Here is a 25,627-nt window from a genome sequence, read left to right on the forward strand (position 1 = left end):
GAGGAGGGGAATTCTTAGAAATAAATGCTGAGGAAAGGCCAGATTGGGGAAATTGTCGATTTGTAAGCCCAGGTGAACTGGTGGCTCCAGGACCGTGGTTCGGGGGGGGAGGGGGCGGTGGTGGGGGGTGATTCTGTCTCGCAAGGACAGACGGCAATGTCTGGAGACATTTCTTTTTTTTAAATATGTTTTTCTTGATTTCAGAGAGGAAGGGAGAGCGAGAGAGATAGAAACATCCATGATGAGAGAGAATCGTGGATCGGCTGCCTTCTGCACGCCCCCCACTGGGGATCGAGCCCGCAACCCGGGCGTGTGCCCTGACCGGGAATCGAGCCGTTGACGCTCAACCACTGAGCCACGCTGGCCGGGCTGGAGACGTTTCTGATGACTGTGACAGGTGCTCCCAGCACTGGCACCGGGGGGCGGGGCTGCAGACAGATGCCCTACCGGGCCCAGGAGGTCCCCGCCAGCAGGATGGGCTGTGGTGGGCGACCTAAGGTGACCCCGGGCCTCCCTCCCATGCTCACCCCTTCCTGGCACCCTCTCCACCCGGTGTGTGTGCCCCGCTCCTCGCCCAGAGCCTGGCGACGGGGCTGAGCGCCCCCTGTGCTGAGGGGACACCTTGGAAGATGCCGGATCCACTCCCCCTGCTGGCTGCTGCGTGACCTGCGGGTGGGGAGGCCTGTGACAGGGACCGTGGCCTGGAGGAGGTGAGGACCCCGCTCTGCAACCACGAGGAACTGAGTCCCGCCCACAGCTCGCGGGAGCTCGAATAGCGCTGTCCCCAGTCCAGGCTCAGCTGGGTGCTCTGGAGACCCGGCCCTAGCCTGCAGGGGCCAGCGGGCTGTTCCTGGACCGCCCACCCCAAGCCCAGAGGGTAATAGACGTGTGTTGTTTTACGCCACCAGTCTGTGCCAGTTTGCCACACAGTAAACATACCCGGGCCCCAGATGCCAGGTGTGCCGGGTGAGAGCCAGAGGGCGGATGGTCTGGGCCCTGCAGGGCGCGGTCTCTGCCACGGCTCCTGGGCCCGACGTGGCGCTGGTTTCTGTGCATGAAACAGACGAGCCACGGGACACGTCAGGCCGCAGTGCCGAAGGACAGGGTCGGGGGCCTGCGGCTCTGCTCAGGGCCTGGCCGCCGTGGGCTCCGGGCAGGTCACCTGCGCCCGTCCAGGCCGCACGGGATTCAGTGTCTGTGGCTACGGCACTGAGGGTCCCACTTACTGCTGGCTGTCAGCGCCCCCCACGCAGCCCCACCGTCAGCCGCGGGGACACCTCCCTCACCTCAGACGCTCACACTGAATCCCACCGACGTCCTCGTCGGACTCCAGCTGAGGAAGGAAGCTGCTTTCCAAGCCTCATGTGATGGGAGTCAGCCACCCCGACTGTTATTTTATTTTATTAAAAATACATTTTTATTGATTTCAGAGAGGAAGGGAGAGGGAGAGGGAGAGACAGAGACCTCAATGATGATTCGTGCACAGTGAAAGGAAATTAATTAGAAGAAATATTTCAGAGGCCGGGGAGGGACCACGGGAGCGCTCCAGGGCGTGTCCGGCCCGTCTTGCACAGTCCCAATCGGCTGGACCCCAGCAGCAAGCTCACCTACTGGTCAGAGCGTCTGCCCCCTGGTGGTCAGTGTGCATCATAGTGACTGGTGGAACAGTTGAACAAACGGTCGGACAATTAGCATATTAGGCTTTTATTATATAGGATTGATTTCCAAGAGGAAGGGAGAGGGAGAGAGAGACCTCAATGATGAGAGAGAATCATGGGTCGGCTGCCTCCTGCACGCCCCACACTGGGGATCGAGCCCACAATCCAGGCCTGTGCCCTGACCGGGAATCATACCTCCTGGTTCATAGGCTGATGCTCATCCCGTGAGCCACGCCGGCCGGGAGGGACAGGAATGCTCTTTACAAGAGATGCCGTTCCCTCGTCACATGAGCCCGAGTCCCAGCAGCCCTGCAGCCCACGCACCCACCACCCAGGGACAGGATGCAGGTGGGGGCCCAGCCAACCTGCTCGGTGCTGCCTGGCTACGGGGTGGAGGGACCCCAGTGTCTCCACGCACCCAGCTGAGACCCACAGAAACACAGGTGTCCCCTGCTGCCCGGAGCTCATGTGTGCCCAGCCCCACCTGTCACCACTCTCCCCATCTCTCGCCGCCCCCCCTCCCCTGCTTTCCCAGGGGCATCGGGGAGCTCCTGGCCCTTGGACCCCCTTGTCCCCAGCCTGTCCTGGGGGCTGGGCACTGGGAGATGTCCTTGGGACTTCCTGTCTCACAGGGTGACCCACTGTGCCTCCCTCAGGCACCTTTGATGCCCGGCGGCCAGGACTCCAGGTGGCCCTCTGGGGTGGAGTCGGGGCAGGCGTGAGGTCAGGAAGCTGTAGCTTTTCCCTGAGGACCCGCCCTCCCTCCTGGACAAGTGAAGGGCTGAGGGGCCAGGGAGGTTACTGTGCTGACCAGGCGCCAGGAGGGGCCCCATATCCAGGAAGGGGGTCAGCGTGGCGACTCTACTGAGAGGGGCTTCGGTCGGAAAGGTCTGGAGTCAGGGCTCCCAGGATGGGCCCTCAGGAGGAGGCGGCCAGGTTGGGGGGTGCGGAGGGGCCCCGGGAGAAGCCCGTGTACAGAAGGGGGTGCCCAAGTGCCTGCCAGGGCCCCCAGGCTGGGCTGCACGAGGCTGGGCAGGCGGGCGGAGCCAGGCAGGCTGGCAGGGAGACAGCGGGGGTCGGCGGGAGCAGGTCAGCCGCCTCCTGCAGCAGCCTGCGGACAGCAGGGGGAGCTTGGAACCTGGCTCATCTGTCCTCCTCCCGCTCGGTCACCTGGCCACCTGAGTCCTGGCCCTGCTGTGCCAGCCTCCGAGGCCGAGGCGTGCTGACGGGCTGGTCACGGGTCCCAGGCCCCTGGGAGGTGAGAAAGGCCCAACAGAGGGGACGTGTCGGGGGCCGGGTCCTGGGCTCCCCGGCGCTCAGCTGTCACCTGCAGACCACCAGCAGCACAGAGTGGGGGGCCCAGCCAGGGTCCGGGGGAGACCAGGACACGGAGCCCCTAGCCTGAGCGGGAAGAGCTGCAGGCCTGGACAGGACACCCTCTCCGGAGCTTTGGGGGCGCTTTGGGGGGTCGCTTTGGGGAGACTGGGGTGGCCCTGGCTCATTCCTATTCTCTGTGGTGAGCTCCCCGGCACTCACTCAGGGGCCACACGTGGTGGGGTCCTGTCCAGGCACTGTAGGCTCGGGGTGCCCTCCCCCGTCCCTCCTTGACAGGTTTCACCTGACATCAGGAGCACCAGTGACCCCAATGGGCCCTCTGCTGCATGGCTGGTCCATGGCAATGGCCTCCAGACCCCCTCCAGGGCCTGTCCACACCACACAGCCCATGGTCCAGCCTGGTGCTGGGCCCAGTGTCCCTCGGGCCAGGTTCAGCGCAGCCCACCCGGCCCACGGGGGGCAGGAGAGCCTCGGCCGCCCCACGGCCCTCACGCCGGCTTGAAGGGGCTCCCGTGCATCCTGCACAGCCCTGGGGCCAGGGAGGGGCCGGCCGGCGGGGGTGCAGTGACAGCTGGTGGCCAGGCCCCGAGCTCCGAGTGTGGAGGGAGCGCAGGACCCCGGACGTGGGCAGTCCCAGGGCCAATGAGAGCAAGAGGGGGGCAGGGATCCTCTCACCTGTGGGGGACAGCCCCTCCAGAGAAAACACACCAGCCCCCCCCGCCCCCCCGAGAATCCTAGAGCGTGGGCCCTTGTCCTGGCTCACAGGGCAGCTTTTGGGGAGCTGGGACAACGAATTCCCTGTCCCCCGGCAGGAAGGGGCCCAGGGGCCCACCACCACATCCTGGCAGAGGTGGGAGGCCGTGCAGGCAGAGCTCGGCCAGCCCCGAAGAGGGCCCCACGGGGCAGCATGCCGGAGCCGGGGCCACCTCCCTGGGACCAGCTTTGGGCTGAGGCGGGGAGGTGGCAGCAGGGAGCGGGGTCTGTCTGTGGTCCCCAAGGTAGAAAACCCACCTCCCACCTCTGCCCCCCACCCCTGGCCTGGGCCCTGGGCCCTGCCCGAGCTGACGGGGACGAGTCTTGCGGCCGGGAGGCCATGGGCGGGCGGAGGGGCTGCCTGGGTGGTGGAGGGGGTGGAGGGGCGGTGGTGGAGGGGGTGGAATTTGCACGCAGCCGCTCCCGCCCCCCCGGCAGCCCGTCCAGGACACGCTCCATGTAGGGAAGGCTTTGATCGCATGTCCCACCCGGAGGGTCCCCCTCTCCCCGCCACGTCCTCCCGCCCAGCCCCCTCTCGCTGCTATGCCAGCAAACGGGTTTGCGTTGGCGCTCGGCCAAACCCTGGAATGTGCCTGCTGGCCTGCGGCGGCTGTTCCTGGAACAGGGACGACAAAGCACAGACTGTCTTGGAGGTGGGGGCGGACGGGCCGCAGCCTGCCCGGAGTCACGCAGGAGCCGGTGGCCGCGGGGGGAGGGGGATGAATGGGCTCACACAGGCCGGACACCCGTGAATGGGCGCCGAGCGTCCAAGCACAAGGCGGGCTTGGAACTAGCCACCGGGGGCCCCAGGCCTGGACGTGGGCCCCGTGCGGGGTGGGTGCAGGCGCCGAGGGGACACACTGCTGACGGCCCCGGTGAGCGGGGCACAGAGCACCCCAAAACTTAGACTTCTGCGTGATTCAGGCCCTCAGGAACGGTGCCACGTCCAGACCCCACACGTGGGAGTCACAGGCGTGTCGCCTGGACGTGGGCCCTGGGGTACCAGGGTCAGCTCTTCAGTCACAAGTGGGGTCACGAGGCCCCTGCACGCGGGCGGCAAAGCCCGGGGACTGCGGGGGCTTCGCCCGATGCTCGGGTGGAGAGGTCAGCCCTCCTGGCACCGCCATGATGGGCAGAGACCCGGCTCACGTGGGCGGGGGCATCCGTGAGAGGGCGCTGGGCATCCGAAGACGCCGTGGGACTTGGAACCGGCCCCCGGGGGCCTGAGAGCTGGGCGTGGGCTGGCGTGAGAGGCAGGCGTGTGGGTGACACGGCCCAGGACCCTGAAGGGAGTGTGGCCCCGAGCAGCGCAGGCAAGCAGGACAACACGGATGGGCGGGGGCGCCGAAGCTCAGGCGGTCAGGGCTTTCACCCCCAGAGGCCCTGGGAACGGGGGAGCTGTGTGTCCGTCAGGTTGGCGTTCGGAGGAGTGGGATACGGGCTGCCCAGATACTCAGAAAAGTGTGGGCCAGACTGTGAGGCCCGGAGCCGAGGGTTCTGAGGCCGGAGCCGGGGCGCGAGGAGGCCAGGCTGCCTCGGACCTGGAGGACGGAGCCGGGCGGGCCAGACCTGCTTCTGGACCCAGGACTTTGGGGTGTCAGGGACCTGCCCCGTCCGCTCAGGGGAGCCAGGCTACCCAACCCTCTCGGGGTTCAGGCGGTGACTTCCAGTGGTGCCATGCGGAGTGATCATGTGCCCAGGTGTCCCGGGCCCTCAGGGCTAGGCACCCAGACCCTCAGAGTATGGGCCGTATTGCCTGTACTAATGGGGTACCAGGCCCCCAGTTTTGCAGTCTAACAGAGCACCCATCATCCTGGCTACAGAAAGGCCGAGAGGACTGGGTGACATAGAGGTCACCCCAGTTCTGCAGGGACTGGGGTTCAGGACTCAGAGCCCCAAGAACAGTCTGTTAGTGCTCGATGCCACAGGAGCACCTGGCTGTGGACCCCAACTCAGCTCTTCAGCGGAGTGGGGTGCGGTACTCTGACATCCGACATTGGGGTTCAGAACCCACAGGCGCACTAATGGGTTTCAGGACCCCAGGTACTCTATGGGGTACAGGACCCCACAGTCTGACTAACGGGGTCCAGGCCAAGACATGTCTGGGTGGGGACGCCCCTCTGGAGACACCTGGGTGGCGGGCGGGCAGGCGCCCAGCACACGGATGAATAGCACACAGAGCTGGAGACAGGGATGAATGGGACCCACACAGGCAAGGGGGGTGGAGTGGGGCGTCCAAACCACAGGCTGAGGCCACCGGCCTGGCCTGGCACACGGGCCGAGCGAGACGTGTCGGCCGGGCATCAGGCAGCTTGGGGCCAGCGCGTGGGGCCGGGCTGTCCAGGGCCCCGGAGACCACGGAGCAGTGTCCCTGTGCCCAGACCTGGGGCGTGACGGAGAAGGCTGCACGGGACTCGGGGGTCCGGCGTGTCCCAGGCATTCACAGGAGTGGGGGAGCCGCTCTGACGCGGACGCCCTGGACGAGTTGGACCCACCCAGAGCTGCAGAGGGGCTCGTAGGGTGAGCCCCAGTGACAGGGTGGGGTACAGGCCCTGGGAGGGACCCCAGTCCCCAGGCCACAGGGAACCTCACTTCTCTGAAATGGGGGTTGGAGCACCAGCATTTGGGGGGTGGGTTACATGCTGCAGTGCAATCAGAGGTGGGGTATGTCCCCTCAATTTCCAGGTGAATTGGTTATAATTCACCCCGAAACTCCAAAGAATGGGACTCATCCCCCAGAAACCCAGACTCACAGACAAAAGAGCACAGACTGGAAAGATGGTGGGGTGCAGGCTCCCCAGAGGCTCAGATGGTGGAGTGCAGGCTCCCCAGAGGCTCAGATAGAGGAGTGCAGGCTCCCTAGAGGCTCAGATAGTGGGGTGCAGGCTCCCCAGAGGCTCAGATAGTGGGGTGCAGGCTCCCCAGAGGCTCAGATGGTGGGGTGCAGGCTCCCCAGAGGCTCAGATAGTGGGGTGCAGGCCTCCTAGAGGCTCAGATGGTGGGGTGCAGGCCCCCTAGAGGCTCAGATAGTGGGGTGAGGCTCCCCAGATGAAGGGGCTTAGACATTGAGGAAGACACAGGCTGAGACCTAGCAAATGGGCACAGGGCTCCTCAGCCCACAGGACTGTGGCGAGCGGAGCCCCCGTCCCCGCTGTCCTGGGTGCTGGGGGCCGGGCTCCGTGTGGACAGGGCCTGCGGGCGGCCCCTGCACGTCTCACGGTTCCCTGCCAGCAGCTCCCAACTCCCCGAGCCAGCGTTTGCCCTGAATTCCAACCTCAAACATCCCCTAGACCACCCCAGAGGAAGCCGGTCCAGCAGCCCGCCCCCCCCCCCCCCCCGCCAGGGTCTCCGTGAGGCGCTGCCAAGCTGCCCGCTGGGGGCCACCGGCCCGAGGCCGCCGGCTCTGTTTGGTTTTCCCTTCCTGCCCTGGAACCTCAGCCGCCGTCTCGCCACGGGGGCGCCCCTTTCCTGGGGAGGGTACAAAGCGGCGGCTGGCTCACGCGGGGCACACGTATGCGGCCGCATTCTAGGGCCCTGCGTCCTGGGACTGGCGTGGTGCCCGCCCACGCGCCTCCCCCCAGAGCAGGGTGCCGGCTCCCGGCATGCCCCACTGCCCCACAGGCCTCCTCTGAGGACCCGGAGCTGTGCCAGCACCCGGCCCCTCCGCTGTCCGGCGCTTCTTCCAAACCGCATCGCGGGGTGGGGCTTGGAGGGAGGCCCGGCCCTGCGCAGGGACACCCACGCGCCACGTGCCGCGTGCCCCAGGGCCTCTCGTGACTGGCATGGGCACAGGCATGCACGTGCCACCGCGGTGCCTCAGAGCACAGGCAGGGGGAGCCCTGCCCGCCGAGCCCCGCCGGCAGCCCGCCGTGCCCGGGCCCTGGGACACATTCGCGAGCCCTCGTCTGGCCACCGGCCCGAAATGGCTTCTGAGAGACACCCCGGCCCGGGAGGGTGCCCAGTGCTGGGCCCGGGGAGGGACCTCAGCCAGAATCGCTGGAGCAGAGGAACTGGCCAGAGCCCGGGGTGGAGCTGGGCCCAGGGACGCCCTGCTGGGAGCGGCGGCTCCTCACTGGCTCAGGAGAACCCTGGGGACCTGGCAGCCCAGCCAGGGGCGGAGGCCTCCCTGCAAAAGGCCTCCAGAGGCTTCTCTGGCTCCAGGAGCCTGGGCACCGGGAGGCCCTGCTCGTGGCCCGGGGAGGGTGCCGCCCACGGCCCTGCCCGCTCACCCAGGCGGCCTCAGCGAGCAGTGCCCGCAGCTCACCTGCTGGCACCAGGCTCTGTGCGCGTGGTTCTAGCGGCACCAGAGAGCCATTGTCCTTCCAACACTGGCGTCCTCCTGACCCGGGACCCCCTCCGTCACCCCTCTAGCAAGTCCTAGGGGAGGACTGGAGGCGCCCAGCCCCGGGGACCCCTGGAGATGGGGTGGGCCCAGATGCCTGGTCCTGGGGCTCGGGTGGTGCCCTCCTCCCAAGGGAGTTCCGGCTCCTGAGGGCCAGCAGCTCTGGCTTGAGGTGGGGCTCCCCAAAGCCCGGCCTCCACACCCTCTCACCCACCAAGACGCTTATCGCTGGAGGCGGAGAGCGAGGGCTCCAGCCGCAGCCTCTGAGCACGGCCTGCGGTGCCTGGGTTCGGGGGAGCCTGGAGGCCGGGCGGGCCACCGAGTCAGGCGTCAGGTGAGAGCACCCTACCCTGGGGGGCTGCCACCCCGACCTTTGAGGGAACCTCGCTCTTCCCGAGGAAGGCCCGCAGGAACACTCCTATCAGAGCACAGAGTCCCAGCTGGACAGTTAGCACGGCTTTGATAGGTGCGATCCGGGCTGAGCGGGGAGTCCCTGGGGGGCACCCCACAGCCCTGTGCCGGGGACCTGGGAGAGGACGCGGGTGGGATCCAGCGCCCACGTCAGGGCAGGCCCACGCGCGGGGGCGACTAGAGGGCTTCCTGCAGGAGGTGGAGCTCACGCAGCCCTGAGGGCCCGTGGGGTGGGATGGGAGGGGGAGTGCGCGGGCAGCAGGAGCGGACGGGCCTGCGTGCGGACACACTGCCGGGTCCGGGGGGGAGAGCAGGGCGCTGTCTGCAGGGCTTCAGGGAGCCCCCAGAGGCGGCTGGCAGGAGACGAGAGGAGACGCCAGCCTCCCTCCCCGGGAAGTCGGCTGGAGCCCCTAGTGAGGGTTTCCCCAGCCCGGCCACAGAGAGCGGCCAGAGTAAGCCACAGGCAGGCCTCCTGGCCTTCTAGCAGGGAAGCCCCCGAGGCAGCCCAGCATGAGGGCTGGGGAGGGGCGAACCCCGCAGACGCCCCCTCCCCCGGGCCTGTGAGGGTCACCCCGGCGGCCTGCCTGCCCGCCCACCTGCACGCTTTCCCCCAGAGGAGCCCCAGGACCAGAGGCAGGACCTTGGCCGCCAGCCGGGCCCCAGGAGCAGACGGCGCCACCTGGTGGCCCTGGGCCGGTCTGAACCTTTACCACCAGGCGGACCCGGCGGTCCTGAGGGACCCTGCGGCTCCCCAGGCCTCCGGGTGCCTCTGGGCTTGTGACCAGGATCCCGAGGGCCCCGTGACCCTCTCAGGCCAGCTCCCAGGCATCTCCTGTGGTCCCGAGGGGCAGCCTTCAGCAGGAATCAGCTCAGGCATCCTGTGCCAGCAGCACCAAATCCTGTGACTGCCCGCCCCGCCCCGCCCTGCCCCTGCCCTAACCTCGGTGAGAACGCCCTCAAGACAGGGCAGGGGAGAGGCATGCACATGCACACACACACACATGTGCATGCACACCTCCCACACGCACACGCATGCATGTGTGCACACACAGTGTGCTGACCACTGATCCCAAAGTCCCCACCGTAAGAACCCGGAAGGCAGCTGTCTTGATTCCAGAATACACGTGGGCTCCGGCAGTTTGTAGAGGAAAGACTGACATCCCACACGGGAGCTGGTGCCTCTGCCCGTGGCCTCCACCCTGCGGCTCCAGGGACCCCAAGGGACCCTCCAGGCTCTCGGGCCAGCCCCAGGCCCAAAGGGGCCACCGGGGCACTCGCCTTGGGGGGGGGGGGGCCGTGTGGAAAACATGTAGCCTCTTGTTCAAAAGATGGTTAGAATTTCAAGGCAGCAACGGCAGGCATTGCACTGAGCCCCCTCCACATCCTGCTTTGTGCTGTGACCACCGGGACCAGCCCGAGGGTGACCGAGCCAGGCCCCGGGGGCAGGACACTGGGCTGGGCACCTCCCCTCTCGGCGTCGAGGGGTTGGGTTGGCTCTGGGAGTGGGACCGGGGCATGGGTGAGCGTCTGTGGGGTCCTCTCAGGACCACGTGGGCTCCTGTCTGTCCCTCAGCAAGCTCAGCGCCGGGCTAGGTGGGGCTGCAGCATGAGGGGATCTGGCCCACATGCCTGGCTATTTCTGGAGGGGGTGGCAAGAGGGGTGCCAGGTTCTTGTGGGCAGACAGGGGGAGCCCCAGGTTGGAGGGAGGGTGCCTCTTTGCTGCCAGAGCTCCCCAGAGGAGAGGAGCCAGGAGGAGCTGAGCCGAGAGTTGCCCATGGGCCTAGGGTCACAGTGCACACCACTGGGGCAAAGGGCCCTCAGCTGGAATCCTGGCTGGGAGGGGCCGGCCTGGCCAGGTGCACTCCCTCCCCAGGCCCGAGGCAGGTGGCTGCGCTGGCCCGCCCTCCTTCCTACCCCCTCGCCTAAGGGTGGTAGATAGGCAGGTCTGGGCGGGCGGGCGAGCTGCTGAGTCAGTTTGCGAGGAATGTTCGGCCGCTCCCAGACACACCCTGAGCCTGCCTGCCCCACCGCGCCCTCCCAGGTGCCTTGGCCCCGCGCCCGCCCGTGCCAGGAACGTACCTTCAGCCCAAGCTTGCTCAGACCAGCTCCCACCGGCAGCAGCCCCACTCCTCACCCACCTGCTCCCCCCATGACCCCCGCAGAGCCCTGACCCCATTGAGCCCCCTTCACCATGCTCTCAGGTGACCCAGGTCTGGCTCACATGTGTGAATAGCTCCTCCTGTGTAACATGCAGACTGGTGGATAAGGGGGGCCCCCAGGCAACACCCCGCTGGGATCAAGGGGTTCCTGCAGGAGGAGGCCCTGCAATGAGAGGGGTCTGCAGGGAGGCCCGGGTAGGCCCAGCCTGCTTGGTGAGGGCTGGGGGCCGGGGAGGTGGCCAGGAGGCCAGGCCTGTGGCAGCTAACTGGCACTTTGGCCAAAGCCCAGGGCCTCCCTCCCCTCGGCTCCACTCAGAACCATCCCCCGGCCACCCCGGGCTGCTTCCCTGCCCAGGCACACCCAGACCGGCTGCTGCTGGAAGATGGGGCGGTGGGCAGGGGCCGAGGGGCCATCCCCACAGGTGACCCTGCCGCCCTGGCCATCTCCTCCAAGCCAGCAGGGTGGGGAGATGGGGCATCCCGCAGGCCCCCACAGTGCCCCGGCCACCACGGGCACCACGGCTGGATCCGGGCTCATTCCAGACCTCGTTGCCAGGATTCCCTGTGAGTTGTGGGACCCGGGAGGGGCCCGGGGCTGGCCAGGCTGGGTGGGGGGCAGTGCTGTCCACAGGGGCATTTCGGGCCTATCTCTGCGCCCACCCCAGGGCCCCGATGGGCACTGGTGGCCATCGCTGTGGCCGCCGCCATCCTCACGGCTTCCTGCCTCCTCTGCGTCGTCTGCTGCTACTGTCGCCGAGCCCGCAGGAGGAAGCCCCGAGACAAAGAGGCCGTGGGCCTGGGCAGCGTCCGGGGCACCACCACCACCCACCTGGTGAGGAGCGGGCACCAGCGCTCCCGTGCCCAGCACCCGGCTGGCTCAGTCCCAGATCCCAGCTCAAGGTCTAGGCTCAGGGGCTCAGGGCGCTCAGGACGAGCTCAGCCCCCCCAGCGGCAGGTCTGCCCAGGAGAGGAGGCCAGAGGGCCTTCCTGGCGGGGGAGGCGGGGAGCAGAGGGGAGGGGAGGCAGTGACAAAGAGAGGCAGGTGAGCCCGGGGCCCAAGGCCGGGAGTGCCACCCCAGAGTGGGCCCTGCACCAGTGGGGCCTCGGCGTGTTCCGAGGAGGCAGTGGTGCCAGCGATGGGCTGGGGCAGGGCCACCGTTCTGGCTGGTCAGTTGAGCTGAGGGTGAGCCCTTCTGGTGGCCTGGTCCAGGGTGGGCAGTTAGGGTTCTGATGAGGGCTCGGTCCCAGCGGCACCTCTCCGCATCCCTGCCCACTCCAGGTGCAGCCGGAGGTGGACGATGTGGGGTCCGGCCCGGGGGGAGCCCAGCAGTGGGGGCGCCTGCAGCTCTCCCTGGAGTATGACTTTGGAAGCCAGGAGGTGAGGGCCCCGGAGGCTCTGCGGGCTTGGAGAGGGGCCGGGCGCGGGGCAGACCAAGGGGACCCCGGCTGAGTCACCCTTGGCTCCCAGATCCGGGTGGGCCTCAAGCAGGCAGTGGACCTGAGGGCCAGGAGCCCGGGGGGCACAGCGGACCCCTACGCCCGCGTCAGCCTGTCCACCCAGGCCGGGCACAGACACGAGACCAAGGTGCACCGCGGCACGCTCTGCCCCGTGTTCGACGAGACCTGCTGCTTCCGCGTGAGCCTGGGCCGAGCGGGCGAGTGGGCGGGCGGGCGGGGCCGGGGCCGGGCGGCCGGGGCGCGGCTCACACCCCCGCCTGCAGGTGCTGCTGGCGGAGCTGCCCCGGACCACCCTGTGGGTGCAGGTGCTGGACTTCAAGCGTGTCTCCGGGCACGAGCCGCTGGGCGAGCTCCACCTGCCGCTGGGCACCGTGGATCTGCAGCACGTCCTGGAAATCTGGCGCCAGCTGGGCCCCCCGGGCACCGCCGAGGTAAGGGTGCTGACCCCCTGGCTTTGGCCCAGGCCTGCCCGGGGTGCCAGCAGGGAGACCCAGGCCCCTGTCGTGCCCGCAGGCTGAGCAGACGGGGGAGTTGTGCTTCTCGCTCCAGTATGTGCCCGGCTCGGGCCGGCTGACGGTGGTCGTGCTGGAGGCCCGGGGCCTGAGCCTGGGGCTGGCAGGTGAGAGCCCCCCTCCGCATCCCCTCGGGGGGAGCACAGGGCTCGGCGGTCAGACCCGCGACCCCCGCGACCCCTTTCCACCTGCCCAGAGCCCTACGTGAAGGTCCAGCTCATGCTGAACCGGAAGAAGTGGAAGACGAGAAGGACGTCTGCCCGGAAGGGCACGGCCGCCCCCTACTTCAACGAGGCTTTCTCCTTCCTCGTGCCCTTGAGCCAGATCCAGGTAGGCTGCCTGGAGGAGGGGGCAGGTCCTCCCTGGGGGCCAAACTGACCGCTGTCTTGCTCCCCTCCCCGCACCTCTGCCTGTCTCTGCCCAGAGCGTGGACCTGGTGCTGGCCATCTGGGCCCGGGGCTCGCGGCTTCGGGCTGAGCCCGTGGGTAAGGTGGCGCTGGGAGCCCGGGCCTCCGGCCAGCCCCTGCAGCACTGGGCGGACATGCTGGCCCACGCCCGGCGGCCCATCGCCCAGTGGCACCGCCTGCGGCCTGCCGGGGAGGTGGACCAGGCCCTGGGCCTGCAGCCCCGCCGGCGCCTGCCCCTGCCTGGCTCCTGACAGCACCCTGTGCCTCCATCTCCCCGCACTGAGCTGTGGGCCCGTCCCCGCCACGAGGGGCCTGCTGCAATAAACGCTCCTCCCACCACCTCGGCGTCCTTCCTGCGCCCTCGGGGCACCATGGGGGGGGCACCTCCAAGGGTGAGGAGGAGAAGACCCCTCTCCAGACTCATCCAGGCCCTGCGGCCTCTGCCTGCCCCTGGGGGGGTGGTGGTGAGGGGCCCCTCCAAGCCCAAGGAGCACAACACCGGAGCGGGGAGCCCTCCTGCCTGGGGTTCAGCGTTAGGGACAGTGTGAGTGAGGGCAGGTGGGCTGGAGGGGGCACCACGGGACGTGGTGGGCAATCGGGGGGCATTTGAGGGGCGCTGCGGGAAGGAAGGGACCCACCCCCAGGGCCCGGCATGGCTCCTCTCGGCCCCCAAACCTTGGGGCGGTGGCGGCCGGGCTGCCCGAGCGAGCAGCAGGGGGCAGCAGAAGCCTTCGGAAGCCTCGCGGGTCTCTGGGGGCTCAGCCTGGCGGGAAAGAATGCAGCTCTAATCCCCCACATCTGGGGCTTCGGCTCTGCCTGACCCTCCCCACGCCCCGAGCTGGGGCCGCACCCCCAGCTCGGAGGCAGCCAAGTCATGGTCCTCCGGATGCCTGAGCTGGGTGGGGGCTGCCTGGGCCCCAGCCCGCGGGCCGGAGCGTTCCAGGCAGGGGCCCACCGCCCCCTCTGGCAGGGAGTGTTCCGAGTTGTGTGAGAACAGCCCTGGGTGGGGCGTCCCTGCATGGCTGCACGTCCAGGGCGCCCCCGTGCCTGCTCCGGGCGGGAAGGCGGGTTCACGTCCCCGCCCGAGACCCCCGGTGCTGCTGCAGGCCCAGAGGCCCGTTTGGGGTCCAGGCCCGGCTTCGGAGCCGGGCTGGAGAAAGGGGGCCTGGCCAGCAGTGGCAGCGATGCCCCTGGCCTGGAAGGAGAGCAGTGAGCTGCAGGACAGGCGGCGGGGGGCCAGGGGGACACTGTGCCGTGGATCCCGACGTAGGACCCAGGGGGCCCGAGTCCCAGGGGCCCCTCAGCTGACCCTTGAGCCGTGCTCCCACCACAGCCCAGCCAGGCCCCACTCAGCTGCCTGGAGGCTCCTTGCAAGAACAGGAGCTTCTCGAACTCGTCACTGATCCCTAAATAGAGCAACCCAACCTCGCACCCCCCCCCCCCCCCGCCCAAGACTTCTCGGACTGGACGGCAGCATGTGGCTGAGCCGGGCCAGGCGGTCCGGGCCGGCGGGGAGGGCCCTGCGCCCCATTGGTCTGAGGAGGGCTCCATGTCCTTTCTGAGCAGGGGCCCAGCCTGGGGAGGACATTTATACCCCTCCCGGGCCCACCAGCCCAGGCGACACTGCCAGCCGACCTCGCTCCCCGCGCAGCCCGACGCCAGGTGAGGCCGCGGGCGGCTGGGGCCGGGCGCAGGCACTGCTCGGGCCAGCCCGTGGGACACCCCTGGGTGGGGGCCCGGGCGCTGGGGACCCCCGCCGGCAGCCCTCTCCGGGGGGCTTCCTCGGAGCTGGGAGTGCGATGGAGACACAGCGGGAGGTGGGCGAGGGCGGGGCAGGGGGCCTGGACGGGCCTCGACGACCAGGCCTCGACTCTGGGACGCGGGAAGGGGGTCTTTATGCGACAGGGGACCCCAGGCTGAACTGGGGAGCAGCCTCTCGCAGGCACTTGGGCCCAAAGCCGAAGGAGCGAAGCTAAAAATAGCAGGAGCACCTGCCCGGGCCCGCCCGCCCCTCCCGCGGGGACAGCTGCGCACCCGCCCGCCAGGGACTTTTCTGGGACACTTTCTCCTCTCGCTCCTCTCCCAGGGAATTCCAAGATGACCCCCCCGCCAGGAGGTTGGAGTTGGGGGCGGGGCAGCAGGGGGCTGGGTGAAGGTGAGGTGCTGTCCCCCACGGGTCCGAGGCCCTGATACCCCATCTTTCTCTCCCACAGGCTCTAAGCCCAGGACTTCAAGATGGGGGAGTAAGTGAAGTCCCCAATCCCAATGCCCCTGCCACCCGCTCCTCCCACCCCCAGGCAGGGGTCTCTGCCCGCCCTGGCCACGCTGTTCCATCCCCCCTACCCCATCACAGATCCCTAACCTCTCTCTTCTCTCCCCCCCACCCCGCCCACCCTCCTGGGACAGTGATGAGGTGAGTATCTCTTGAGGGTGAAACATGGAGGGGATGGGAGCCCCCTGCCCCAATTGGGATAGGTCAGAGGTCAGAGTATCAAGGCCCAGGAAGAAGGCCCCCCCCGTCCCCACCTCCCCACAGACAGTGACACACGGAGGAAGTGGCTGCTGTTGCCTCACGGGGAGGGGAAGTGGGACTGCGGCCTGGTCACCCTGGAAATGGCTGCTTCTCTCGAATTACTACACCCCACGCCCGGCCCTGCAGGCCCCCACGCCCGAGGCCCAGCCTGGTCTCCACACCCCGACGGACCACCTGGGCGGCATGGGGAGCCCCCCAGGCCCAGCTGTCCCCCTGAGCAGGACCCCCGGCGGGCCGGGTGGCGAGTGGGGAGGGATGTGGATGGATGTGGGGAGCCCGGCCCTGACTCTGCACCCTCTCCCCTGCCTTGCAGAAGCGCAACAGGGCCATGACGGCCCGCAGACAACACCTCAAGGTAGGTGCCCCCCCGGGGAGGGCCGCGGGGGTCCGCACCGGCCGGGCAGCCGCTCGCAGCCCCTCACTGGCTTGCCCCCCCCGCCCCCGCTCCCCCCAGAGCGTCATGCTGCAGATCGCGGCCACAGAGCTGGAGAAGGAGGAGAGCCGCAAGGAGACAGAGAAGCAGAACTACCTGTCGGAGCACTGCCCCCCGCTGCACATCCCCGGCTCCACCGCCGAGCTGCAGGTACCCACCGCCCGCCTCGGTTTCCCCACCGGTCAGGAAGGCAAGCGCGGGGGTCAGGGCGGGGCGGGGTCCAGCGTCAGGATGGCCACCCACCCGCCCCCACCCACCCCGCCCGCCGCAGGAGCTCTGCAAGCAGCTGCACGCCAAGGTGGACGCGGCCGAGGAGGAGAAGTACGACATGGAGGTGAAGGTGCAGAAGAGCAGCAAGGAGGTGAGAGGGCGAGGGGCGAGGGGGGCGGCGGGCGCAGCGGGCGGCCTGGCCCCGCGGCTCCTGCCCAGCCCTCCGCTCCCCTGCAGCTGGAGGACATGAACCAGAAGCTGTTCGACCTCAGAGGCAAGTTCAAGAGGCCGCCGCTGAGGAGGGTGCGCATGTCGGCCGACGCCATGCTCAAGGCGCTGCTGGGCTCGAAGCACAAGGTGTGCATGGACCTGCGGGCCAACCTGAAGCAGGTCAAGAAGGAGGACACGGAGAAGGTAGGCCCCCCCCCCCCCCCCCGGACCCCGTCCCTGCGGGGCCCACCCCGCCCTGCCCCGGGAGCCCATTCCCAGCAGGGAAACTGAGGCTGAGCCTTCTCTGGCCCCACCCCCAGGAGCGGGACCTGCGCGACGTGGGCGACTGGAGGAAGAACATCGAGGAGAAGTCCGGCATGGAGGGCCGGAAGAAGATGTTCGAGTCCGAGTCCTAGGCTCCCGGCTGCACCCCCTGCCTCGCACTGGCGGGCACCCCGGCTCCGGGCAGGGCGGCAGAGGACGGGCCCAGGGAGCCGCTGGGAGGGCGGGCTCACCGCAGCTGTCAATAAAGGCCTCCCACCCTGTGACTGGTCTCCGCGGCCTTGTTGCAACCTCACCGCCCACAGGCCGCCCGAGCCTCTGGGTGCTGCGCCCCGGGGAAGGCCCAGCAGCTGGCAGGGAGCCGGTGCCCTGGGCCGGGTGCTAGGGGAGCTGGGGTGAGGGCATGAGGGAGCCATGCAGGGGCCTCAGGAATTTCGGGCCAGACGGGGAAGGCCCTGAGCGTGGACTCCGTGGGGCCGGCCTGCACCCAGGGCTGGTGCTGTGCTCACGGCCCGTTCCCAGGGCTCCCGGCCGGCTCTGGGCGATCCCGAGCCCTCGGCGCTGGCGACGGTGGCTGGTGCATGTCTGAGCAGTTCTCACGAGGAGACCCTCGGTCGGTGTGCGCAGCCATCACAGGGGTCCTGCCGCCCAGAGACCGTCTCAATCCGTCGCCACAAGTCTGGGCCGGGGGCCGTGGCGGGCATGTGCACTGGGGGCCACTCCCCATTCCTCCCAGGCCGCCCCTCCTCAGACCCCACAGCCTCCCCTGGGGGACACCGTGGGGCAGCCCTGGGTCCGATGGCCCCCCAGATGGCTTATGCCAGGGGGTTCAGGCTCAGAGGGGCCAGGGGCCCAGCTCCCCCAAAAGACAGGACAGGCCGACCTGGCCCCACACGGGCCCAGCAGGCGGGCTCGGGGCCCCTCTTCGCTCAGCCCCAGGTCCTGGCCCACCTCACACATCAAGGGGCCGTGTCCCTGACGGCCGGATGAGGGCTGTCACGGCAAGGCCACGGCTGTCAGCCTCCCCGTGATAGATGGGGCGACGGCCCGCCCGCCAAGGTCCCTCCGCTCAGATCTCGGGGGGGAGCCCGGGAGGCCCAGCGGCCCGTGATGGAGGGGCTGTCGGCCGCCCTTGCCCTCCGGAGGTCCCAGCAATTGATCTGCCGGGGCCGGAGATGGGGAGGGCAGCTGCCTTCAGCCTTGGCTGCCTCGCGGGACGGGAGGCTGACGTCAGCGGCGCCCGATGGCCTTCACCACGCCGCGCTCCCGCCCGCGGCGGCCTGGGACCCGCTGCGTCCTCTGAGCGGCTCCCACAGGCCCTGCAACCAGGTGACCTTGCGGCTCCGGCCGGTTTATCACCCCGGGGCCCGGCCTTCGGCCTGCTGCCCGGGCAGCGGCTCCAGCTACCGCAGGGGAAGGCCAGGCCTCGGGGACAGCCCTTGCCCTCCCCTGGGGCCAGGAAGCACAGATGGCGGCAATGTCCCTGCACAGTGGGCGCAGCCAGGCCGTGCGATGCGGGAGCCCTCCAGGGCGCAGGGCACATGTCAGGGCTGAGGGGCGCTTGGGGCTCACCCTGAGCGGAGGCCAGGGCGGGCAGAGCAGACCGTGAATTCAAGGAACGGGTTTTGGTGGCCGGAGCACCCAGCAAGGGAAGCGGGTGCAGGAGTCTGGGCAGGAGACTGGGTCCCCAGAAGTGAGCGGCGGTGGGGGGGGGAGGGGGGGTGCCCTGAGGTGGGCGGGTCGGGGAGAAGGCCTGTGGAGGGCACTGGGGCGGGGTGGACACAGCCCCGGGGAAGGGTGGGGTCAGGCTGCAGAGACGTGGGGAGCCCGGGGGGAAGTGTGGAGGTGGAGGAAGGGACGTGGGTGGGCGGGCATGCAGGGGGGGAGCCCCTGTGCGGGTGGTGCGTGTGCGGTGGCCGCAGCTTTCAGGCCTGCCCGTGGGAACCCTAGGAGACGTGGCCCCCAGTCCTCCGTCCCTGGCACCATCTCCTCCTCAGAAAGGGACTGGGCTCCTGGGTGGCTGGGAGCAGGGCGGGGGCAGAAGGCACCCGGCCTGAGTGTCCTGGGTGCCTGGAGGCAACAAGTGGGCAACACGGCGAAAGTCAATACAATAAACTGGGAGCCCGGCCGGCGGGGCTCAGGGGCTGAGCGTCGACCTAGGAACCAGGAGGTCAGGGTTCGATTCCCGGTCAGGGCACAGGCCCGGGTTGTGGGCTCCATCCCCAGTGCGAAGTGTGCAGGAGGCAGCCATCAATGGCTCTCTGTCATTATTGATGTTTCTATCTCTCCCTCTCCCTTCCTCTCTGAAATCAATAAAAACATTTTTTAAAAAATAAATAAAACAAACCCGGTGAGAGCCGGTGACCAGGACCAGGGGGGCGGGGGGAAGAGCTGCTCCTTGTGAAAGGGGCTGGCAGGCACACCTGTGGGCTCAGGCGGCGGGAGACTCGTTTTAGCAAACAGAACAGCAACCTGCCCACTCTGCTGCCTCTGGTCCCAACACCGGCTCTGTGGGGGCCCCATGACCGACGCCCCGCGGCCTCCCTGTCACCCTGCTGTCCTGATCCCTCCTCCCTGACCCCCACTCACTCCTCCTCACGCATCCCGACGGGCTGTGGGCCTCAGTTTCCCCGACTATAGAATGGGTGTGGAGACGAGCTCACCTGCCTCAGGGGACAGACCGGTGAGGAGGGGCCGCTGGCACCTCCTGGGAGCGAGCGCGCTGCTCCCTGCCTCACGGGCACGCCGTGCCCACCACAGCCCGAGGCCTGGAGCGTCGCCTGGGCTCTCCTGCAGCCCGTCCGTCCACCCTCAGGTTCCACACAGCCACCTCCTCCAGGAAGCCTCCCATGATGTCCACTAGCCCCGAGGGCTGGGGGCGTCTGGGCCTCCATCACCATCTATGGAGCGGACGGTGCCCCAGGCGCCGCACACACGGGGCCTCCCAGACGAGCCTTCCCTCCCGCTGGGCTGCCTGCTGCCCCTCGGAGACCCGTCCCCTCGGCAACCACACCCCAGCCCCTGCCTCTCCCCTCCCTGTCTCTGCTCCCATCTCCTAACCACCAAGGTCCCTCCTCCTGCCATCGCCCTGGGATGGGGCCCGGCTCATAGCAAGACCCCGCAGACGGCTTCTCCCCTCTGTGCCCTCTGCCCTGCCAGCGGGACACAGAGGAACAGCCGGGACTCTGGCTCCTCGGGGAGTGTGGGGGGACCCGGGGGTCCCAGAAAGGCCCAGAGCCCCCTCCCCACTGCACCGGCCTGATGGCTGCTGGAGGGAGACTGGAGTCTGCAGACGGGGCTTTGTCACAGCAGCTGGTCTGCCTTCCCTGGCTGACACGTCCCCGTATCAGGGTCCCGAGTCCCCATAAAAAAGCACCACAGATCCTGCTGCCTCCCACCCCACCCCCACCCCCCACCCCCGGCAGCGTGCGCTCCGTCCGGGCCTGGGGGACTGGGCTTGGTTTCACTCTCTTGTGTGTCCTGCTTGAAATTTTTTTTAAATTTATTTTTTTAAATCCTCACCCCAGAACATGGAGGGAGAGAGGGAGAGAGAGAGAGAGGGAGAGAGAGAGAGAGAGAGAGGAGAGAGACAGAGAGATTGATGGGCTGCCTCCTGTGTGTGCCTCCGCGTTTGGGTGCAGAACGACGCCCCACAGGGCCAGGCTGCCATGGCTAATAGTGGGTGAAGCCCCGGGCCCCTGCCTCCCCCACCTGGGCCTTGGTCCTGCCTCCTTGGCCTCGGGACTCCTCAGGCCCGCCGTGGCCAGGGCTCAAGACGGCCCAGGGCTCCCTCTTCCTGGCTCAGGGGCCCGGGGGCAGCCTGGTCTTGGGGCGACGTCCCTGCCATGGCCCAGCTGCCGGGCTCGGTTGGACGGCACGCAGCCCCAGGCCCCCACTTCGGATTGCGGAGCCCCGAGTCTGGCCCCTCTCCACAGAGGAGGACAGTGAAGGGTGGAAACAGGCTCGGCGGGTCCCCTCGATCCTGCTTGTGCCTCCTAGGGACCCCCCACGACCCAGAACCTGGGACACTATCTGTCCACATGGTCAGTCTGGGCTCCTGGAGCAGAGGGTGAGGCAGGGGAGTGGAGGGGACCGTGGAGGAGCCACAGGGAGCCCTGTAGGGCTAAGACGAGCCGGCATGCAGAGTGTGGGGCGCTGCGTGCAGGTCAGGGGTGCCAGCGACGGCCCCGGCGTGGTGAGACATGGGTCCGGCTCTGTGCGCACACCCAGAAAATGTCTCTTTTTAATATATATATATATATATATATATATATATATATATATATATATATGTCAGAGAGGAAGGGAGAGGGAGAGAGAGATAGAAACATCCATGATGAGAGAGAATCATGGATTGGCTGCCTCCTGCGCGCCCCACACTGGGGATCAAGCCTGCAACCCGGGCCTGTGCCCCGACTGGGAATCGAGCCGTGACTTCCTGGTTCCTAGGTTGATGCTCAGCCCCTGAGCCCCGCCGCTGGGCCCACCCGGAAGACTTCATTGGGTGGTGAGATGCTGAGCATGGTGGTGGGGGACGGGAACTGCGCCCGCCCTGGGGCTGGGGACCAGGATGCACACAGGCCCTTCGGGGCCACGGCTGCCCGAGAAGGGGGTCCTGGGAGGTGCGTGGGGGTTCCTGGGCAGGCCCTGGGACTCTGGAGCACGGGAGGGTGTCCCAGCCCCCCCCCCCCCCCGCCTTCCTGGGCCTGTCCCCCAGGCCCCACGACTTGCTTCATGCTTCCTGGTGGCTGGTGTGTCCCTCCTGTTGCAGCAACAGACTGAAAACAACACCCAACCCCAGCCAAACCTCAACCTGCAGCGAAGGGGGAAGTGAAACCCGGGGGGGGGGGGGGGAAGGGGCTCAGCCGCCGCCCCAGGAAGCGCCCAGAGCCCGGCGCACATAGCGGTCCCCTGAGCACCAGGCCATGGCGGAGGCGGCCGGCCAGCTGGGCTTTGAGGAGCAGGAAGAACTCCTGGTGGACGAAGAAGGCGCAGGGTAAGGGCACAGGAGGCCGTGCGTTGGTGTTTACTTCGGGGTAACGCTCAATCCTGAGGTCGACGGCCCTTGGGGCACCTTCCTGGGACCCGCCTGGGCGGCTGGGCCTCCCCGGGAGAGGCCGAGAGCGGGGCCGGGACCAGGAGGGCTGGACGCTCACCGCCAGGCGCAGGGACTCAGACTGAGGCCTGGGATGGCAGAGCTGGTGCTGGGAGGGCTGGAGGTTGGGGTGGGGTGGGGGGGCAGGCCTGGGCCAGGTCTGGCGGAGAGGGGCTGCTCACCTGGGGACCCGCCGAGACTATGTGTGGGGCTCAGCCGAGAGCCTCCTGGGGTGATGGAGGCTGGGGAGGCCGCAGGTCCCCGAGCGGACGCAGCAGGACTGTTGGTTGGGGTGCAGTGTGACGGGGCATGGGCAGAGGCTGTGTGTGGGTTGCTGGCAAAAAGGGCCACCTGTGCCGTGGCTGCCCGCCCCCCAGAGCTGGGCCAAGAATGCCCACGGCCCCCCGGGAAGCACCTGTGCTTGCAGAGCCCTGGGCCCGGCCTGGGCAGAAGCAGAGGGGGGGCTCCAGGGCCTGGGGAAGGGCTGTCAGGGGTGGCGGGGGGGCAAGCACCTCAGTTGAGCCACGCCTTGGGGTCCCATGGCCCAGGGTGAATGTCCCAGAAGAGACAGCAGTGGGCAAGCTTGGGGAAGTGGGGCGTCCAGGGGCAGGGGGGTGTCTGGCGGGGATGCGGAGGCCTGTGGGGGTGGAGACCAGCCCAGGAGGAGGCCAGTGGGGTGCTGCCCAGCCGAGCAGGAGGGAAGGAGCAGGCCCCCAGCTCAGAGGGAGGGGGTGGGATGCCCGGGCCTGCAGGAGGGAGGAGAGGGCAGCAGGGCAGGGCCCGGAGCCTCAAGGCGGGCTTGCTGGATTCTGGACTCCCCCACCCCCCCAAAAAAAACACACACACACTCTCTTCTGCTGGAGGCTGGAGGCAGCAGGACCTGACGCTGTGCGGGTGCCTTTACTGACAACGTGTGCATGAGTGTGAGCACGTGCAGGTGTGTGTGCAGGTACCTGTGTGTGTGCGAGGGAGGGGCTGGTGCAGGGTCTGCGGCCCAGGGTGAGGCGGGCGGGAGGCTGAGCAGCGGCCCCGGCGGGGTCTGGTCAGGGTGCGCGTGCTCAGACGCCCGGCTGGTGAGTGGGGACAGCTGTGTCCTGCTCAGAACCGGCTCCTCACGTCAGCGCCATCCAAACCCTGGCCTCCCGTGCTCCTTGGGCACCTCATGCCCATAGAAGGGCACGGCTGAGCTGCCTGGCTGGGCACGCCTGCCTCCCTCCTTGGCTGATCCTTGGCCCCTCCTCCCAGCTGTCACTCAAGCTGAGGGAGGGTGGAGGGCAGGCCCAGGCAGCAGCAGGGGGCCTGTGGCTGAGCCTGGGGCGTGGGGCTTCCCGGTGCCTGTCCTAGGGGCTTAGGCTGCACCGGTGGGGTCTTGGGCTGGAGACCTGGCCCTCGGACCCCCGTCCCGAGTGGGTGGCACCGCAGACACGTCCCTCCTCCCTCCCCAGCCCCGTGTGGTGTGTGTGCAACCCCGACCTTTCAGAGTGAAACCGAGACTCAGGGTGTGATGGGTTCTCCTTTCACAAGGTGACTTAAGGACTGGGGGTTTTCCTACGGGGGGTCCCCACGCCCAGGAGAGGGGGTGTGGCCTGGGAAGCCCCTCCGGAGCCCCCATGGGCTGGGTCTGCTGGGCTACTCCCCAACTTCCACACGCGGCCCACCAAGACCTGCTGGGGCTCAGGGCATCGCCCTGCACGCCAGTCCCACGCAGGCCGTGCCCTCCCATTGGGGACATGGGCTGCCCCCTCAGACTGCCTCAGGACGGGGCCTCCTCCCTCAGACTGCCCTGGGGTGGGGGGAACCCCATGCTGCCTTGCCCCTGGTGGCCTCTCACCCCCTTGCCCTCCCAGCAGGGCCAGACACCACCTGGTACAGGGAACACGGCCCGGAGCAGCGGGCAGTGCCAAGGCCACTGGGCAGGAGGGAGGGGCTGGGCAGAGTCACCCTGGCAGGGGCTGCTGGGCTGGAAGAATTGGGGGCCTGGGTTCAGGGGCTCGTCCCCAGTCTGAGCTGGATTGGGCCTGGGGACCCCCAGGTGGGCCGCCTCGCTCCTCCCCCTGGTCAGGCAGGAGGTGGAGCTCAGTGGGGACTCTGGGTGCCTGCCTCCTGCGAGGCTGCGGAGGTCCTGGCTTCCCCCACCCTCCATCTGGACCCTCTACATTCCCGCCTTGGGTGGGGAGAGAGAAGGATGGCTCAGCCCCGCCCCTGCCGACTCAGCAAGTCAAAATTCCTTCCCCACACCCCACCTTTTCTCGGGGCCCATCTGCCTCCTCGTCCCACAGCCCTGGCCCAAGGCAGTGCCCGGAGGGTCGGGACCAGGCCAATAGACTTCTCCCCGCCCGGGTGGCACGAGGGCTGGCACCCTGCTGTCTTGCCCTCCATACTCGCCGGCCTGCCTCTGCCTGGTTTCCCTCCGAGGGAGCCAGAGCAATGGGCCCATGGGTGGCAGTGGGGAGAGGCCCCTTGGAGCCCCCACCAGCAGGGGGGGTCAAGCCCAGGGACTCTGCTTTCCGGGCCCTGAGTCCCAAGTGCCCGCGGGAGGAGAAGGATGGGCAGAGTGCCGGGGGCAGGACCGGCATCAGAGGCTGACAGCAGAGCCAGGACTTTCAGGACAAACGAGCCCCAACCGGAGGCCTCCGTTTCCCCATCTGCACGGTGGGGGTCCTGGCTGCTTGGGCTGTGAGCTCGCTCCCCAGGCCAGGCTCCCCTGTTCTCCATCGTGGAGTCCAGGGAGGCACATCCGGGCCTCCCGTCACACAGGCGGGCACACTGGCCTCGGGGCCAAACCGCTGTCTAGGCAGCTGGGCAGCAGCGGACTCTGGACAGGCCCTGCCGGGCCCTGGCGTGGAGAGCGCCCCTGACTCGGCTGCCCTACGGACTGTTTGGGAAGCCTGTACCCTGTGTGGGCTCCAGGTCGGGATGCCAGGGACCCGGCAAGGCCTCGGGGGGACCCAGGAGTGGCTGGACTGCCGCTGGCAGGTGTTGGATAACCCCACGCAGTGCCACTGCGGCTCTGCACCTGCAGGTGCCCACTGGGGCGAGGGCGGCGCTTTGGGATGCACATGGACTAGGGCACAGCGTGGAGGCCCCCAGGGACCTGCCCAGAAAGCAGAAATGACACGGGCCTGGTCAGAACACAACTGGCTCTCTCCAAGCCCCGCCCCTCCCTGTCCCCGCCCCACCCGCTGCATCAGGGATGCTCTGCCCAGGGCTTCTGAAGGGCATCCTAAAGATTAAGGGCCACCCTACCTGGTGTGGCCCAGTGGAAAGAGCGTCATCCTGTGGACTGAAGGGTCCGGGTTCGATTCTGGTCAAGGGCATGTACCTGGGTTGCAGGTTCCCCAACCCTGGTCGGGGCACAGGCAGGAGGCAACCAATCGATATGTCCCTCTCACATCGATGTTTCTCTCTGTCCCTCCTTCTCCTTTCCACTATCTCTAAAAATCAAAGGGAAAATACCCTTGGGTGAGGATTAACCAAAAAGAAAAGAAATGAAATGGGACTTGGGATCGAGGGATCTAGCCGGTTCATTCAGAAGAATCCAGAAAGAAGCCTTCAGCCTCTCCTGGTCCCAGCCCCAACCTGAACCCCAGCACCTCACTACCTCTACCACCTGCCATCCTGCCCTCGCCTTTGCTGGACCGAGGCACACGTGAGACCGACCGCCTGTCTCCCCTGAAAGTCGGAGCATCTCTCTATCCGGGTCCCCCAGGAGCCAGGAAGGCCACCAGCCCTGACCCACTCCCCTTGCCCGCCATGGGCTCTCACTGCTGTGGTGCCTTGCACTGCGTTGCCGCTCTGTGAGTGAGCACATATTTGTGAGTGGGTATG

The 25,627-nt window shown here is 68.1% G+C and overlaps 3 protein-coding genes across 13 annotated transcripts in view; all 3 read left to right on the top strand.

The window, feature by feature from the left end:
• The first annotated feature begins 8,101 nt into the window (after positions 1 to 8,101).
• SYT8 (synaptotagmin 8) lies at positions 8,102 to 15,457 on the top strand. Of its 11 annotated transcripts, none has more exons than XM_079789008.1 (10): positions 8,577 to 10,710; positions 11,015 to 11,223; positions 11,325 to 11,491; positions 11,939 to 12,037; positions 12,128 to 12,295; positions 12,381 to 12,548; positions 12,631 to 12,736; positions 12,826 to 12,959; positions 14,603 to 15,152; positions 15,250 to 15,342. In XM_079789008.1, the coding sequence occupies exons 2-9, from the start codon at positions 11,043 to 11,045 to the stop codon at positions 14,954 to 14,956; spliced, it is 1,377 nt and encodes a 458-aa protein (XP_079645134.1). In that variant the 5' UTR covers positions 8,577 to 10,710; positions 11,015 to 11,042; the 3' UTR covers positions 14,957 to 15,152; positions 15,250 to 15,342. The 11 variants fall into 11 exon arrangements, with proteins under 11 accessions (XP_079645133.1, XP_079645136.1, XP_079645141.1 ...); XM_079789009.1 differs by having other exon boundaries at positions 8,578 to 10,710; positions 14,603 to 14,698; positions 15,250 to 15,457; XM_079789006.1 differs by having other exon boundaries at positions 8,581 to 10,710; positions 15,123 to 15,152; positions 15,250 to 15,289.
• Positions 15,458 to 15,786: 329 nt separating this feature from the next.
• Positions 15,787 to 16,970, top strand: TNNI2 (troponin I2, fast skeletal type). Its single transcript, XM_079789017.1, has 5 exons — positions 15,787 to 15,924; positions 16,024 to 16,152; positions 16,274 to 16,363; positions 16,450 to 16,626; positions 16,743 to 16,970. Exons 1-5 carry the CDS (start codon positions 15,898 to 15,900, stop codon positions 16,836 to 16,838), a joined length of 519 nt encoding a protein of 172 aa, XP_079645143.1. The 5' UTR covers positions 15,787 to 15,897; the 3' UTR covers positions 16,839 to 16,970.
• A 4,600-nt stretch (positions 16,971 to 21,570) lies between these two features.
• Positions 21,571 to 25,627, top strand: part of LSP1 (lymphocyte specific protein 1) — a 33,100-nt gene continuing 29,043 nt past the window's right edge. Inside the window, exon 1 of the mRNA XM_079787172.1 lies at positions 21,571 to 21,700. Within this exon, the coding sequence (XP_079643298.1) occupies positions 21,630 to 21,700 (71 nt within the window). The 5' untranslated portion in view covers positions 21,571 to 21,629. The remainder of the gene's footprint in view (positions 21,701 to 25,627) is intronic.

The sequence above is a fragment of the Cnephaeus nilssonii genome (assembly GCF_951640355.1).
Source record: "Cnephaeus nilssonii genome assembly, chromosome: 13".
NCBI lineage: Eukaryota > Metazoa > Chordata > Mammalia > Chiroptera > Vespertilionidae > Cnephaeus > Cnephaeus nilssonii.